Genomic DNA, 16,370 nt, shown 5'->3' with positions numbered 1-16,370 from the left:
TTTATCTTTGTTAAAATGATATCCAGTGGTTGATTTTTTTTTCCAATTTTATTTTTCTACACTTTTGACTTTGATTACAAAGGGTCTGGATAAAGAGCTGTTGTCCCCCCCTCCCTCAATGCATATAGTATATTTACAGTTTTTACAACTTTGCATTTTAAAATCATGTGAGGTCTTAGGTTAAGGGAAGGAGGAACCAAAGTAGTATGGGAAGGTGGAGTTTTAGTAAAGCTCCCTTTAAAGACTTTTTTTTCTCATTATTCTTATACAGAAATGAAAACAAATGCCCTTTTTTCCAATAAGTCTTTCCCTGCCATCAGTTCAGCCTCGAGGAGACAGTACCAGCACTAGAAAAAGCACACTACAGGGGAAGTAGAAACACTGCAGGCTGTACTCAGGCGGAGGAAGACTTACTACAGTAAAAGTTTAACAACAGTCCATTAAATAATACAGAGAGAGGAAGAGGCATGATTAAAGTTTAAGGTTGACTTGTTGGGGAGTAAAAAACAAACAAAAAAAGAAGAGAAAAAAAAAAAAAAAAAAGCACTGAATGGGGACAGTAGTCATGCATCTGCTGGCTCCTTTTTTTTCCCCCCCAAACAAGTGGAACTTTCAGGTGTGAAACAACCAGCTAATGGGTACTTGGTTAATTTTGGACCTGCGTGATCCTTGAGCCATTCACTCAAACTCTTACTGTCTTAAGCAACTCAGAAAAAATAAATGTGGATGTTATTGTGCTTTCACACAGCTAATAGCAGGATTTTGTTTTTAGATGCATAAATAAGAACACAAAAGCAAAAAGCTACATCAATATCCAGGATGATTTGGTGGCATACAGAACACCCACTAAGCTTCTGATTGTGACTTTAATGCAATATCTTATCAAAACTGTCATATAGTTCATCTGTATAAATAATTCATGAATAATAATTATGTTGGCTCATTATTGTAAATCATCATCAGCATAGAGTAGATAGAGCAAACCTGCTGCTTAAGATTCCCTGCTTGTCCGAGAAGGCTAAGCCCATAAAAACAACCCTCCCACCCCCAAAAATCACCATCGCGCCCCCTCCCCAACCCCCCGGAGTATTTCCACAGTAGCAGTTAACAGTTTTTATACAAAGCAGTCACTTCTCGCTAAATCAGTGAGGTAGACTGGGTCCAACTAACCCACCATGGGACTCCACACAGTCAGAACATCTGGTGCGACTGAAGCCACAGATCAATAGTATCTTACATTTTTTATATTAACTTACTTTTTTCTCCTCTTTTCTTTTTCCTCTCTCCATCGATCACATGTAGTTCTCACACAGAGCCACATCAAGATTGTCTAGCTAGCCAATATCCATGTTGTCGTTATGAGTCATTGATGGGAAAGTGCCTTGTCTGGGAGGTAAGGGGGGGAGGTGTGGTCAGACGGGACAGGAAATAGGTCCGACTTAAAACATAAAAAAAAAATTTTTTTTAAAAAGTGTCCTTAGTTCATTCTCAACATTTTTAATGGCTTTTTTTTTGTCGAAGCTCCAGATGAGCTCTGTACTACGAGCAGTGATATCAGAGGGTCAGAATGTTTTGGTAGATGGTGAGGATCATTTTCCAGCCACTGTAAGCTTATTGAGACCAGAATAGTTGGGAGGGTTTGAAGTGGGGGATGGGGAAGAGGAGGGATTTGGCTGAGGAAAGGGTGATTCAACTACTCCAAACACGAAAGTTAGTCCCACCATCAAGCTTCTGCTGATGAATGGTGGTCGGCTGCTTTTATTGATTAATGCTCTTCAAACCTTTGGCTACAGGTAACACTTTAGTCTTTTAATAGCGGAGGCCAGCCTTCCTCCATATCTTTATGAACAGCTTATGCACTGGCGATGTAGGATTTTCATAGGCTTTGGCGCAGGAGTGTTCTGGTACCAGCGAGAGGGAATTTTCCATCTTTCTGGTTAGTTCATCCATTTTCGGCAATTCCAGGCTCCGCAGTGGCAAGGGATCTTGTGCTGATCGTCCTCAAAATCAAACTGGTAGTCGTACGTCAGCTGGAATTAAGAGAGAGACAGTTAAAGGCTGCAGATATAGTAGTAGTACAATGAAGGCTGTTTATCACACTGCACCTCCTCTCCTTTAGGAATCCTTCGGCTGGAGATGATGATAATCTTGTCTTCTTTGTCAAACGTTACAACCTCAGCAACACAGTTGGGCGCACAGGAATGGTTGACATAGCTGGTGAGAAGGGAAATGGGGGAAAATCAAATCAATTTGGGGGAAGAAAATAAACATAAAATAAGGGTTTAAAACAAGGCAGGCATGCACAAACAAACACTTACCGGGCTGGGCCACCTGTTAAAGTTGCATCGATCACTTGCTCGTTGTTGATACGGAACATGTAGATCCCTCGGTTCTACAGCAAAAGAGCAAGAAAAAGAAAAAAGGTCAGACGTGTCCTACAGCTGTAGAAAGTTGAGCGGCACAGCAAACAAAGTTTCTGCACCACCCATTCTCCATCAACTGTTTGAGTACCTGCGCTTCATAGATCTTCTCCCGGCGATTGGCCACCTCGTTGCGTATGACAGTACCAATGTACTCAATAACCATCGTATGCTTCTCCAAATCCTTCGCAGCGTACAGCCCCAGGCCCTGAATGCGGGAACGTGCCAAGTACACGTTGTTCTTCCACTCAGTCTTCAAGCGCCGATACTGGGAGGATTTGGAGTGGACAAACTGCTTGCTGTACGGTGTGTTGAGCTCTCCAGTGAAGGTACTCTGGTAGGCCTTGGACACACTGGTGCTGTTAAGAGTGTGAGGCCTAAAAAGAAAGAAAAATGAAAGTCTGAATGTTTTGAATTTTACAGGTTTGAAGTTGTTTTGAAGCAAGTTACTTGCATTTGTAACCCACATAAAAATAAAAAGAACTGCACCTATAACTAAATCGGAATTTTAAATTCCAACCGGAGCGTGTCCGTGCCCAACTACTCATAACCAACATAAATTATTTTAGCTTATGTACTTGCTACACATTACATAGATGTTAAAAGAGTTTCATTTTTTAATGTATATTACCTCACCAGTCAACATATTCTGTCTGGAATTTAACTCCGCAAAAATGTTAACATTTAGTCAACAAGCCTCTTCGACGTGATTCACATGGCTGTACAGATTAACAGATATGTCAGAACGTGTTGAGTGTGCAGCTTCTCGCTAAAAATAATGCTTTACCTCTTGCAGTGTGTGGGGACCTTGGGCTCTGAGCGAGCACAGCCAGTGGGATTAATCATGAGTGGGAGCTCCATCAGAGGGTGCCGGCCGTATCTAAATTGGTAATTCTGGCAGTTCTCCACTCCGGGCAACTAAAACACAACAAGTCAGTCAATGATCATCATAATGGACTTATAATGGCTATAAAGCTTATCATTTCTGGTCACATTGAGTTCAGTTAATACAAGATAGAGCAGATATTTTGTGAAGTCTGTAATGCTGTTTTATTACAGTCTGAAACAGTTATCCAACCACAGATCAGTGAACATGGGAGATAAAGACAAAATAAAAAAGGGACAGAAAGTGCTCGGGATTCTTACCGACTCAGTGATTCTCATGACAGCGTGAATTGTAAGGCCATACATCTCCTCCCCTTTGATGTGTTCAGTGAACAGTTTCAACATGGATGATTCCTCACGAAGTTTAGCCACCTGCTGAACAACCCGGTCCCAGATCCCTAAAGACAAAAACAGCAAATTCAACTCTGTTCTTTAAGGTTAAGAAACATAACAAAGGGAGAATAGAGCACAAAAATCAGAAAGCACTTTTGTTTTACCTTCTGGAGTAGGGTCACGGTACTGTAAATCCTCCATCCCATGCTCCAGAACACGCACTTCAAACAGCGGGCGGCCATCATCTTCACTGATGCGGCAGCGGTAGCGGCATCGCTTGTTGGGTACGCGTGTGCTCCAGTAGATGCGTGTGGCCTCGTAGCCAACGGGGAAGATTGCAGTAGCTGAGTGGAAGTTGGCCATCTGGGAGGGCAGCAACTGGCCAATAGCGTGAAAGATGAGACTTCCGACGCGGAACAGGTGGATACGGTCTCCGCGCTGCAAGATGCTGGCTATCTGTTTCACCTCGTCACGCTCGATGTAGACGCGGCGTAGGACCGCAAATGTGCTGAGTTCATCGTCACTGGGCCCCTTCAGTTTATGCTGGGTGCACAACATGGTCTTATCCTTAAAGAACATGCAGCGTGCCCGGATGGCACAGGCAAAGTGGTAGACATTCGGGCAGCGCAGTCTGTTGCAGCTGTTTGTGGCACCAGTTTTCTGGCAGTACGCACAAAGAGTCCGCAATCCGCGACGCAGGGCTACCTCCACGTTGATTAGGGCACCCCCCTGTGTCTCGTACACCTCTGTGGACCACAGAGCGCAATTTAAGTGCACCCATAGGTCCACATCAATATTAAGCAAACGAGCGGGCCCATCTGTGGCACCATCGCCTTCCTCGTGGCAGAAGCAGCACTTGCGTTTATCCCGAGGCAGCCTTTCTGGTCGAAGAGTAATGCGCAGCCGTTCCATCAGTTCAGACACCTCACGGCTGTTTTCTTTCTTAGAGCCACCTTTCCGAATCGAGATAACAATCTGAAGACGCTTCCAGCGAATCCCCTTCCATTTCTTCAGTTTTGGATGCACCACCTCCTCATCAGGTGAGAGAGGCCTGCGTTGCTTGACAGCTTTAGGGGAAGACTCCATGGGGGTGGGAGAATCTTTAGGAGGTTGAGCTGGATCAGTGACCAAATCCTCTACCTCCTCCTCCTTGACAACAGCACTCAGATGATCTTCAGGAGCAGCAGCAGGATCAGAAACTGCCGAGGTAGCTGCTGCGTCTGCGCAAGACTCTGGAGCAGCAACTTCAGGCTCTGTGACTTCAGTTGATTGAGCAGCATCAAGAGGAGGATTAACATGCTGTTCAGGCTCAGCTGTTGTTTGGACATTGGCCGGACTGGAGGGAGACAGTGATGAGGAAGTTGATTTTTTGGAAGGTTCAGCTTCACTAGTTGTAACTGGCAGAGATGGAGGAGGATGAGGAGGAGACGGTGATGGGGGTGGAGACTCCTCCACTGGTATAATAGGAAGGTGGCGCACATCCAAATCATTTACATTGGTTGTATAGCAGTGCTGAACCGGTTTTTCTTCAGTCTCTGCAAATTCCTGAGAGCAAAATGCACGCAGGAGATGTAACGCTTTCAACACATGTAATAAAAAAGATTAAATGAGGCAATAGGAGACCTTTAGGGACCAACCTGTTTAATAAGTGCCAGAATGTCAACTTGTTTCTTCAGTGTACAGCCAGGTAGAGACACATCAAATTGCCTTAGCCACTCATCCTGACTAGGTGAAGCACCATCCTTTGTACACAGAACCCCTGTAAAACATAACATGGATAGATGGTATAGTCACTCTGCCACAATTTGTTTTAAAAACAAAAAACCCCAAAAACATTTAAACACCAAATTTGCTCAACTAACGTGCTTAAACTACAATCATGAGATGGGATTAATGAAAGACGAAATATTTACATTAGCAAATAATATGACAGGTCACTTTGAGGCAGAATTTTGAATGTCTTGACAGACTCGCACCCTTTTGCTTTTAGCTAAATAGGAACTCACTCCACAAAAAAAAAAAAAAAGAAAAAAAGAAAAAGACAAAGAAAATAATAAAAAAAAAAAGACATCAGCAGAAATCTAAAAAAGCTAAACCGTCAATTTATTTATTTTAGTGTGTACCTGATTGGCCAGGTCCTTTCGCAGGCCCATCTCCTCCTGACATTTCAGGGTTTTGGGGAGGGATAGTGACCTCATAAGTACCTGGCATTCTAATGTTGAGAAGCTGGGCCATGGCCATCATCACGTGATTTAGTTTCTGGAAAATATTAGTAGAAGTTTAGATTGCCTCAATAGATTCAGACATAAAAAGCTTTTAAAGACGATATAAGATTATGATGGCTTAGTACCTTGGCTGCAGCAGATGACAACATGAACGTTACAGACACCTCGTTGCTTTTGCTCTTATCCCAGTGGTTGGATGTTGAATCTACCTTGCCGTCAGGAGCTTCGAATTGTTTATTTTCTGTGAATGCTGTAAGCAAATGTGTAAATTCAACATTTGTCTGCATTTCAAGACGCAAACAGATTTAATATTTAAAATAAAAAAATTAGACAATCGTATAAATTCCAAGCAGGTTTCCCCATGACCTATGTATCCATGCAACCATATAAAACAAACTAACTTAGAATTTAATCCCCCATACAGAGCAGCACATTGCTACCTCAGCAGACCGTAGGATGTGACATGCTGAGTAGAATACCTGGGATGGCAGTGCGAGGTATGAGGGGTATGATAGGTGATATTGCCCTGTCCGTCTCCTCCTCTTTAGGCTCCCGCAGGTGAGGAAAACGTGGAGTTTCATCTCCTACATTACTCTCAGGGGATGATGCTGGAATTATGCTTTCTGGAGCATCCTCATCGTCACTTTCCATCCTGTTAAAAGATATTTCACACATTTATAGCCTCTTTATGAAAATATCTATGCTATGGACTGATAACTATGCACAGTTGTCCTTGTGTACCTGATATCCTCATTCTGGTTATGTGGTGGTGTGGGGAGAGCTGCTAGAATATCTACACTCTTTACCTCCTCTTTCACAGAATCTGAAGGAGGAAACAAAATGCAGCATAATAATACATTGCATTTAGAATGCAATTACTGCATAACTGTGGATTAATAATTAACAATAAATGTACCCATCGGCTCTTCAGCAGGCTCTCTGTTTTTCTGTCTCTCAGCCAGATCCTCCCCAGCTGTTACTCCATTGAGCAGTTTGTGCTGTACTGATGGTGGAGGAGTAGGTGGCAAGGAAGATGGGGGTGTTGGGGGGTTGCTGAGGTTGCTCTGTGAATGCACAAACAATATGTTCTTGAAGACTTTGCTCTGAAATTACCTTTATGCCTTATTCAAAATGTTGGTGGTGCACTGGCAGCTTAGTTTGACCTTAGTGAGTAACTGAGAGTAGTAGTCTGGGATATTGTCTAACACTGCATTTCCAAATGAGCCTTTTAGCTGGGCTTTTCCATTGGCTGGACTGCTTCCAAAAGGTGCAAAAAGATCCACACTGGCAGTGATTGACGGCTCCATCAAGGGCAGCAGAGAGAGGCCCTACAGAGTAAAAATCCATTAGCCAAGAAAAGGAAAAAGAATCAATCTTCAGATCATCAGTGGCAAAATATCATTAGGGGGGGAAATGTATTTTGACATTATTGTACCTGTTTGAGTTGTTTTAACAAGGCTTCAGCACTTTTTCCAACTTCTTCCTTCTTGTTTTTCTTCCGTGCATTAGGCCCTCGATCTCCAGCTGCCTTATTAGTGCGCTTTGGCTTTTGCACAGGAGGCCTTTTTGTTATCGATTGCAGATCCTGTAAAAGGTCAAGAAAATAAAACAGATTTTTCCCAAATATAACATCAGGGTAAAGAGTCTTGATGCATGCTCAATCATCCAGGTAAGTAAATCCCAAAAGGTTGAGTGACGAAACATTTCTCCCATTGAAAACGCTACGTCCAGATAAACAGAATCAACCTTTTGGGATCAGGGTAAAGAGAATGAATACACTTTGGGAAAACATACCTCCATGTTTCGTGGAGTCCCTTGAAGCTTCTGCTCAAGCATTGCCAGTTTGCTGTTGATGTGACCATTGATCTCACTGTGGATGCCTTCACAAGGCCTCTGAGCGCCAAGCTGAATATTCTTAGTTCTTAGGAGTTTCTGCAGCAACTGCTGTCCAGTCTCAGATCTAGGGCTTTGAGTCACAGCAGCACTTCCAGCATTAATAAAGGTAGTGTTGTTCCCAGCGTTAACCATCTCCCCGGTTGCTTCATGCTTTATAGTCCCAGTAGGAGCTTCAGCCGCACTGTCACACTGGACCTCCCTTGGTTCCTGTTTAATATTCTGTATTGTCATTTTGCATAGCTCCTCTTGTTTGTCTTCTGCACCCTGCTGCAACTGACGCTGAGCATTTGTACCTCTCTGTGGCCCATTGGAAGTCACTGAAGCAGCCAGACCACTGCCTGGTGACTGAGTGTCTGCTTTAGGTCCTGGACAATCAAGTGGACTCTTAGCCCCGGGTGACCTGAGTGGAGAAGCCTTGACTTGACTGTAGGGACTGCCCCTCCCAGCCCTGCTGTCAGCTATAGAAGGTGAGGAGACATGAGATGAATGGGGTGAGACTGGGTGGACTGGACTCATGCCAAAGGGAGTTCTTGGAGAATATGCATGCGATGGAGAGCCCTGCACACGGCCTGCCATTAGTGCTTGCTGTTGGTTCTGGGTGGGAGTGGGTGGACGAATCCCCATAGCTTGATTAAAAGTGTGCCGTTGAGAATCCCCAGGGGAGTTGGCTAATGGCTGACGTGGAGATGCTGGCCTCACCATTGGGCCCTGGTCCATTGGGGAATGTGGCACCTGTCCTCTCATATGTTGCTGCATCATCTCTCCCACTTGGAGCTGCTGCCCAGAGACCATCATTCCTTGCTGTATCTGAGGAGCAACACCAGGTTGTTGGCCTGGCATACCTGGCTGGTGTTGATTTCCCACTGCTCCTGGATTCCCCATGACTCCATGTGACATTTGATGGCCTTCCATCCCCATCATTTGCTGTCCCATCTGTGGGAGCTGAGGCCTCAACTGATGTTGTTGGCCCTGACCTATTGGCATCCGCAGCATTTGTCCTTGTTGTCTTTGTGCAATCATGGCTTGGATGTGCTGTATTTGTTGGTTGGGGGGGAGATTGCGGAGCTGAGGATTCTGAGCAATAATGGCCTGGATGTTGATAGGGGCGCGGATCTGTCCAGGAGGAACACCAGGTCTCTGTCCCATCATTCCTTGCTGCTGAGCTCTCATCATACTCATTAAAACCTGCTGTTTCTGCTGTTGGGCCATGATGGCCTGCTGTTGTGAACTAAGACCCATCATAGCAGGTTGTTGCTGCCCTGGATGGTTGTGTCCTGTGATCTGTTGCGGCATGGTGGGGTCCTGTGGCTGCTGTGTGGCATTTTGAAGAGTTTGCTGTTGATGATGTAAGAAATCAGATGTTTTTCCTTCCTCTTTAATTGTCATCAAACTGGGCTTGTCAGTGGTGAGGGAACTTTGCCTCTGGACAGTGACTGGAAGTTGTTGCTGCAGTTGCTGCATACCAGTTTGCTGGTTCCCGACCAAACCCGACTGTTTCTCATGTACAGACTGGGGATTTGATTGTTGCTGCTGGCCTACATAAACCTGATTCTGGTGCTGCTGCTGTCGTCCCAGGTCAGTTTGATGATCATTTGCAGAGCCTAGTTGGATCTGGTTGGGAGTAGAGGGTCCGCTCTGCTGTGGTGGGGTTCTTGAATCAGGGCTGAGGATACCACCTTCTTTGGGTCCTGAGTTTTGGCTCTCTGTAGATCCCTGGGGCTGGGGTGTGTTACTTCCTGCTGAAGGAGAGGAACCCATTTGTGGGGTAGAGGGTTGGGAAAGACCTTGCTCTTGGCCAGACTGGTTGATCAACTGTGCTGGTTGTCTTTGTGTCATTTGCTGCTGCTGAAGGTGGGCTAAATTCTTTGTAATATTTTGCTGAGATGCAAGCATGCGTTGGGCCAGAATGTTCTGTTGTTGAGGAGTCAACTGGGCATGGGGCCCCCTCAGGCCAGGGTGACCTTGAGCACCAACCATACCCTGCTGTCCCATCATCAGCTGAGGCCTCTGCTGCTGTGACAATGCAACTTGTTGGTTACCAATTATTCCTGCCTGAGTTGATACCATGCCTTGAGAATGGTTAATAGGCTGGCTGCCCACAAGATTCTGTGATGGAGCCACAGTCTGGCCTCCAACTATTCCTTGTGCAACCTGGACCATGTTCTGCTGATTAGCCAGCATACCCTGCTGAGTGTTCGCCTGTTGTTGTGCCATAAGTTGGTGCCCCATCATACCAGCCTGCGACTGATTGATTAAACTAGACTGTTGATTTGGGAGTGACACTGGTTGTTGGCCCATCAGCTGCTGTTGCTGGAACTTTGCCATCTGCATCCTATGCTGAAGTTGTCTTTCTTGAAGAAGCCTAGGGTCTGCACCTTGCACCCCAGGCCCCTGAGGGAAAAATCCTCCTGAAGGCCCAGGAGGACCTGGGACCCTGGCACCACTGGCTCCAAGAGCCCCAGAAAGCTGTGGCTGGGCTCCTCCAATAAAGGGCTGACCTTGGGGCATTCTGACAGGCATCCCACCTTGGGGTACCATGCCAGGATGTTGCCCCATTACTGGTGCCCCCTGCTGGCCCATCATCATCTGACCAGGCATTTTGGGAAACATGTGAGAGGGCCCCCCCTGTGCAGAATGACCTTGGGTTATAATACCAGAGCCTTGCTGCTGCTGTTGTTGCTGCTGCTGCTGCTGCTGCTGCTGCTGCTGTTGTTGTTGATGCTGCTGCTGCTTGCTTCTGTACTCTGCAATTAGATTTGTGTGCTCCTTCTGTTGCTTGCGCACCTAAAACAGAATATTTATGAGGACATCTGTATATCATGTATATCAAATGTGCCAGAAGCCTTTTTTGTGCAATGCAAAAATTGTTTTCAGAACATTGAACATCTACACACCTGGTCAAGCTGCTTCTGAATTTTACTCTGCTCTTCTGTGACCAACTTAAGTTTCTCTGCATCTGCCTCAGCAAACTCTCTGCCAGCCTTCTTAGCAGTGCGTTGCTTCGCACACAGTGCTTTGCGTGATTTGCGATGAACTCCTATCTGTTCTTCCAAAAATTTCAGTTGCATTTGGAGTAACTGCTGGGTATGAAGAAGCCATTCTTCGTATTGGTGCTGTTCAGCATCATCTATAGAAAAGAAATCACAAACCACCCTTAGCTATCCACAAATGTATGGAGACTGCAATAAAAAAAATTAATCTTAAAAAAAAAAGAAAAGAAAAAAAAAAGACTCAATTCAGCTCAAAAGGCAGTATTGGTCAAACATACTGATTATTCCTTGCACAAACTGAGGAGGGTTAGGCCTTGACTGGGGTGGATCACTTGTCTCTCCCTCCTAAACAGAAAAACGTGGCATTTAAATGACTCAGCTATCATCAGTTTTACAAATTAAATCATCGATCACTTTTTAAAAATAAACCAACATACCTTTGCAGGTCCAGATGCAAGTTGATTTGGATCTGTGGCTGGGGCAGAAGCCAGCCTCTGAGCAAGCAGAGAAACTTGTTGCCTGAAGAGAAAGCAAAACAGTGCTGAGTGACATCCACTTAAAAATATTTAACATGGGCCTCAGCAAACAGGTGTGCTAATGGTACAGTTGATCGTCTAATCGCAGTCTTTAACACTGAAGTTACCATTGCAGGCATGTCTCTGACACATAGCTACTGCAAATAAGTGGTTGCTGAGCAGTTAACCTTGTGAACAGTGGTGTTAGGGATGCTACTTTTACGTTGAACAGCTTACAAGAGCTGGAACCAACAACAAAAACTAGATCTGAAGATAATCACAATCAACACATGCTCTGCTTTCTAGCAGCAGTTTAACAATGGCAAAAACATATCCATGTTATTTATTAAAAAAAACAAACAAACAAAAAAAAACATTATTAGAAATACCTGTTAATGCCAGTGGGAACAACCATTGGATCCTGTGCCAACACTCTCTTAATACCCTGAAGGGCAACCATCTTCGCCTTGGCAATGGGATCCATAATGTTATCTGTAGCAAATTTGTCCAAATCTGCAATAATAGGTGAAATTAGTGGAAGTATGGAAAAACAAAAGAAAAAAGAAGAAGTTGTGGCTGTGACAAGACATGAAGCTTACCTTTATCTGGGAAGAAGCTGTTGGTCAGAGTTGACTGTTTTACTGCTGGCTGCTGCTGTTGTGATTGATGGCCAAGTCCTGGCTGCATCCCTGGCTGCACCCCAGGCTGCATCCCTGGCTGCACCCCAGGCTGCATCCCTGGCTGCACCCCAGGCTGCATCCCTGGCTGCACCCCAGGCTGCATCCCTGGCTGCACCCCAGGCTGCATCCCTGGCTGCATCCCTGGCTGCACCCCAGGCTGCATCCCTGGCTGCACCCCAGGCTGCATCCCTGGCTGCATCCCAGGCTGCATCCCAGGCTGCATCGTCCTCATCATGGTTTGCTGCTGGGCCATCATGTGAGTTGGCGGTACTATACCAGGTCCCATAAGCCTTTGCTGCTGCAAAATGTGTGACGCACGCGGTACCATCCCTGGCTGATTCATCATACCTTGGGGTGGTGGACGATGGTGGTGTGGTAACATTATTTGCCCAGATGAATGTTGATTCGGATGTGGATTTGGAATGCCTGAAAACTGTTGTGGTATGCCTCCTTGTTGAAGAGAACTGAGCTGTTGCTGTTTCTGTTGTTCTTTCTTTTCATGCTCCAGGAGATCTTGTATTAGAAGAGGCAGTTCACCATCTAATGAGCTCTCTACCTTTGCCAGATCTACAGCAGGAGAGTGCTGCTCCCCTACATCAGGTAGTCCTAAGGGATCATCACCCATATCGCCATGTGGAGGAGCTGGAGGAAAAGGCAATGGATTACCTTGGCCTGGCAAGGGATATGGAAGTCCCCCTAATCGAACAGAACTGAGTGAGGCAGACTGGCTCTCACTTTGTGGAGTCTTTGTTGTTGGTGCGGTCACACCAAGAGGCATGGATACCGCTTCTCCCATTTCAGCTTTCACCACAGTCTGTCCCGTTTGCAGCTGAGGCGTCAAACCTCTGTTCTCTACTTTAACTTTAGAGGCATCAGCGGTTTGTGAAGAGCGTGTTAGTTGAGCAGCAGACTCTAGTGCAGTAGAAGGGACTTTTGTCAGAGCCTTCCGCTCTGGCTCCACCCTGGCTTTGTCTTCCACTTTAACATGTGCAGAACCAGACGACGCTGAAGGACCCTCACTTTCAGCTTCTACCAGCCGCAGCTGGTCTGAGAAGACATCTTTAGGGTCTCCTTGGTTCAGTTCAGGATCAGTGTAAGCCAGCAGGTCAAACTCATCACTGTTGAGTAAGTCATCAAGATGTGGATCATTGGTTTCGAGGTTGTCCAGGTTGCCCAAGTCATCATCTCCTTTGTCAGGGTCCAGGTCAAGAGCCAAATCATCCTCATCTTCTACTCCTCCATCTCCTGGAGCATCGCCTAGCCCATCAAGATCAGGTTCTGGCAGTTCTTCTGCATTTTCTACAGCTGCAGGCTGGGGCTCTGTGACTATACCTGGTTGTGAAAGTCGATGCTGCTCAGTACTGCGAGTGTTTTGGGCTGAAGTAGCATTTTGAGGTTGCATGTGGGACTGCTGAGGCAGTAAAACTGACAGTCCACCCTGTTGTAACCCCTCTGTCTGAATCCCACCAACTTGAGCTATAGGAAGTTGCTGAACATAAGGTGTTGACATCTCTTGCTCTGGGACAAAGAGACGTGGCCTGGGCTGGGGTCCACGGGGTATAAATTGGTGTCGCAGGGGTGGCCTTTGTGAATTATGTCTCAACTCAATGAACTGTGGTGGTGGACCTTGACTCATTGGCTGCATGGATTCACCTCCGTGCCCTGGCATCATGGCATGAGTATTACCCATGCCTTCCATACCTTGGATATTGACAGCAGGGTTAAGATTGTGCCTTATGCCCACAGCTTCCATGCCAGGCTGAGGGAACCTCCTTGGAGCCTGGCCCTGCCACTGAGGAGGGAATGGTGGACGGGTAAACATACCCTGCGGTCTGGAAGATCCTGGTAGCCTGAAGAAAGACAAAAATATTTTTTTTTCCCCCCCAAAAACAACGAAAGGGAGTTGGACTAATTTAAGACGCCAATTGTATCTTCAGGGCCAAAAGATTTATGCCTGTATTTGGTTTATTCAATCCAAGTACCTCATTATTTAAATGCTTACCTAACTGGATCAACAACGGCAGGGTTTCCTGTATGTGGTGGGCGAATGAGCTTATCATCTGTGGGCATCTTCCCCGACACAGAAGCCTGAGCACTTGAAGCGGCAGCAGCAATACGTTCCTAAAGGAAGTAAAAATTGTACCATTGTCCCTTGACTCTTTAGTTATTAATAAATCAAAAATAACTTTTTTCATAATGTCTGCATGAAAATCAGAAACTTAAAAAAACAAAAACCCTACATCTTCCAGATTATTATTATTATTATTATTATTATTATTATTATTATTATTATTATTATAATAATAATAATAATAATAATAATAATAATAATAATAATAATAATAATGGATTGGATTTATATAGCGCTTTTCAAGGCACCCAAAGCGCTTTACAATGCCACTAATCATCTGTGGGCATCTTCCCCACATGCATGTAACAATGCCTGCAAGATTTCACATTAATAATGTAATGTTATTCAATCACAGGATCCCTACCTGTGGATAAGGTGGTGGTGCTCTGTGAGTTTTATCCTGCTGAAAGGCTCCCATCCCTCCCCCAGACCATCCAGGGGATGCACTGCCAGCAGCAGCAGCTGCCTCCTTCTCTTGTCTGTGCATTTGTTGTCTGATCACAAATTCCCTCAGTCTTTGGCGCTATAAAACACGAGAAACTTTGATTAGCAAAGAAAAAACAAAAGCATGCAGAAGTGCACTCAATGCCTGCTCAAAGGCAAATATTTTGATACCGGTCTGTGCTTTTCCAGATCAGCAGGGCTGAGTCCTACTACTGAAGGGTCCTGTACTGCTGAAATATCAGGAATTTCTTGAGTTACTGGCAAAGATGGCTGACTTGACATGTCTGAAGTGTGGACAGCTGGTATTTCTTGAGATCCAGAGGAAGGTGGCACTCGCGAGGTAAGGCTGTCTGCTGACAAAGCCGGCTGAGTTTGTGGCTGTGGTTGCTGCACCATCTGAGTCTGCTGTTGAGTTATTTGAAAGCCTCCCGTGCTCGGGCTGTGGCTGAAAGTAGGGGGAGCTGATGGCTTTCCAGAGAGGGGATCCCCTATAGATGTATTAGTAGAATGGGCTGGAGATGGCTGGTTAGGATGAGGGGATGTTTTGAAACTTCCAGTTCCCTCTGGGCCAATAGAGGAAGTGCGAGGTGGCTTATGGACTGCTGCAAACGGGTCTCTAGATTGTGGCCTTGAAGGTGGCCGAGAACAAGGGTCTGGAGATTGGAAACGAGGAGTAGCAGGAGACTGGACAGAGTAACCATCATTGGACATGCCACCAGGAGTGTGGGGAGACTGGCAGCTGCCCTGGGACTGTGGGCTGGAGGGTACTCTAGGACATTGCTCCTGTTGAGCTACAGCGTGTCTCTGGGGTCCAAGAGAACAATTATCACCTGACTGCGGTCTGGTAGTTAGTGGAGGATGAATATGGGGATCAGAGTGAGAGGGAGACTGCCTGAAGCCTTCAGCAACATGGCTAGGTGAAGCTCCAGGATGAAGTGCCCCACTCTCTCCTTGGTGCATTCGTGGCGTTAAAGGTGCCTTGAACAAACCATCTCCAGACTCAAGCATTCCAGCAGGGGAGCCGGTGGACAGATCATGTCTGCCAACTGCAGAGGAACGTGGAGAGGGTGCACTCATATCAGTCCTGTACTGCCCTGTGCTTGCAGGAGATGAAGCCAATGCAGATGGTGACGGTGATGAACCATATTCTGGCCTTCCCATTCCTTGCTGGGTTCTGAAGGGATCTCCATAGTGGGTATTGTGGGATGGTGAAAAAATGGTCGACTCCCCGAGCCCAGGACCTCTTGAATGAGGACTTTCTGGAGGCCCTAGGGACTCCTGAGAGCCTTGCTGGGATTGTGGAAGAAGACCCTGTTGCTGCTGCAGCTGTGATCTGAAGTAGGGGTCAACCTGCTGAGCCCGTCTGGGGGTTCCAGGAGTTCCTGGTTGCATGTCAAAAGGGCCAAGACTGGCTGGCCGTCCCTGAGGAGGGCCCTGCGGGCCGGAAGCAGAATAACCTGAGGAAGGGGCCTGTACGGGGCTGGCCCCGGCATTAGAGAAAGGTGTGGTTGGGTGTGAGTAAGAATGGGGTGACTGAGGCGGAAGCTTAGCCAAAGGATCTGTCCGGATTTCAGCTGATAATGGAGTTTTGACAGGTCCATCTGAGAAAAAGACAGAAGACGATCCTGAATCGGGAGGCAAGGGAAATGGGCTGTCTGCAGAGCTGGGTTGAGAGGAGATTGATGTTGAGCCTGAAGGTGGTGGGATCTGGAGGTGTAAACTTGGCCGTTCTCCCTTTGCACGTGGTTGCTCTGTTTTTACTGGCCTGCACACTTGACTTTCTGCCTGCTGTGAAAAGGTAAAAAGAGCACCAAAGGAATATTAACCACACACACCGTAAACCTAATGAAG

The 16,370-nt window shown here is 46.0% G+C and overlaps 1 protein-coding gene across 2 annotated transcripts in view; it reads right to left on the bottom strand.

Moving 5' to 3' along the window:
* Positions 1–1,097: 1,097 nt before the first annotated feature.
* The window catches only part of kmt2d (lysine (K)-specific methyltransferase 2D), a 28,302-nt gene continuing 13,029 nt past the window's right edge, over positions 1,098–16,370 (bottom strand). For both annotated transcript variants that reach the window (XM_085345534.1, XM_085345535.1), the window contains exons 32-55: positions 14,691–16,307; positions 14,440–14,598; positions 13,947–14,065; positions 11,864–13,794; positions 11,654–11,777; positions 11,187–11,268; positions 11,028–11,094; positions 10,654–10,886; positions 7,658–10,543; positions 7,299–7,448; positions 7,027–7,191; positions 6,780–6,927; positions 6,605–6,686; positions 6,343–6,515; positions 5,989–6,113; positions 5,762–5,897; positions 5,276–5,397; positions 3,803–5,183; positions 3,567–3,703; positions 3,208–3,338; positions 2,512–2,797; positions 2,319–2,392; positions 2,106–2,214; positions 1,098–2,030 (exon numbers count right to left, since the gene is read on the bottom strand). In XM_085345534.1, coding sequence (XP_085201660.1) covers positions 1,938–2,030; positions 2,106–2,214; positions 2,319–2,392; positions 2,512–2,797; positions 3,208–3,338; positions 3,567–3,703; positions 3,803–5,183; positions 5,276–5,397; positions 5,762–5,897; positions 5,989–6,113; positions 6,343–6,515; positions 6,605–6,686; positions 6,780–6,927; positions 7,027–7,191; positions 7,299–7,448; positions 7,658–10,543; positions 10,654–10,886; positions 11,028–11,094; positions 11,187–11,268; positions 11,654–11,777; positions 11,864–13,794; positions 13,947–14,065; positions 14,440–14,598; positions 14,691–16,307 — 10,530 coding nt within the window. In that variant the 3' untranslated portion in view covers positions 1,098–1,937. The remainder of the gene's footprint in view (positions 2,031–2,105; positions 2,215–2,318; positions 2,393–2,511; positions 2,798–3,207; positions 3,339–3,566; positions 3,704–3,802; positions 5,184–5,275; positions 5,398–5,761; positions 5,898–5,988; positions 6,114–6,342; positions 6,516–6,604; positions 6,687–6,779; positions 6,928–7,026; positions 7,192–7,298; positions 7,449–7,657; positions 10,544–10,653; positions 10,887–11,027; positions 11,095–11,186; positions 11,269–11,653; positions 11,778–11,863; positions 13,795–13,946; positions 14,066–14,439; positions 14,599–14,690; positions 16,308–16,370) is intronic.

Source organism: Diplotaxodon limnothrissa, linkage group LG20 (assembly GCF_057381915.1).
Source record: "Diplotaxodon limnothrissa isolate DT_005_m linkage group LG20, D_limnothrissa_male_GT1.1, whole genome shotgun sequence".
Lineage (NCBI taxonomy): Eukaryota > Metazoa > Chordata > Actinopteri > Cichliformes > Cichlidae > Diplotaxodon > Diplotaxodon limnothrissa.
This window is presented reverse-complemented; position numbering and strand designations above follow the sequence as displayed.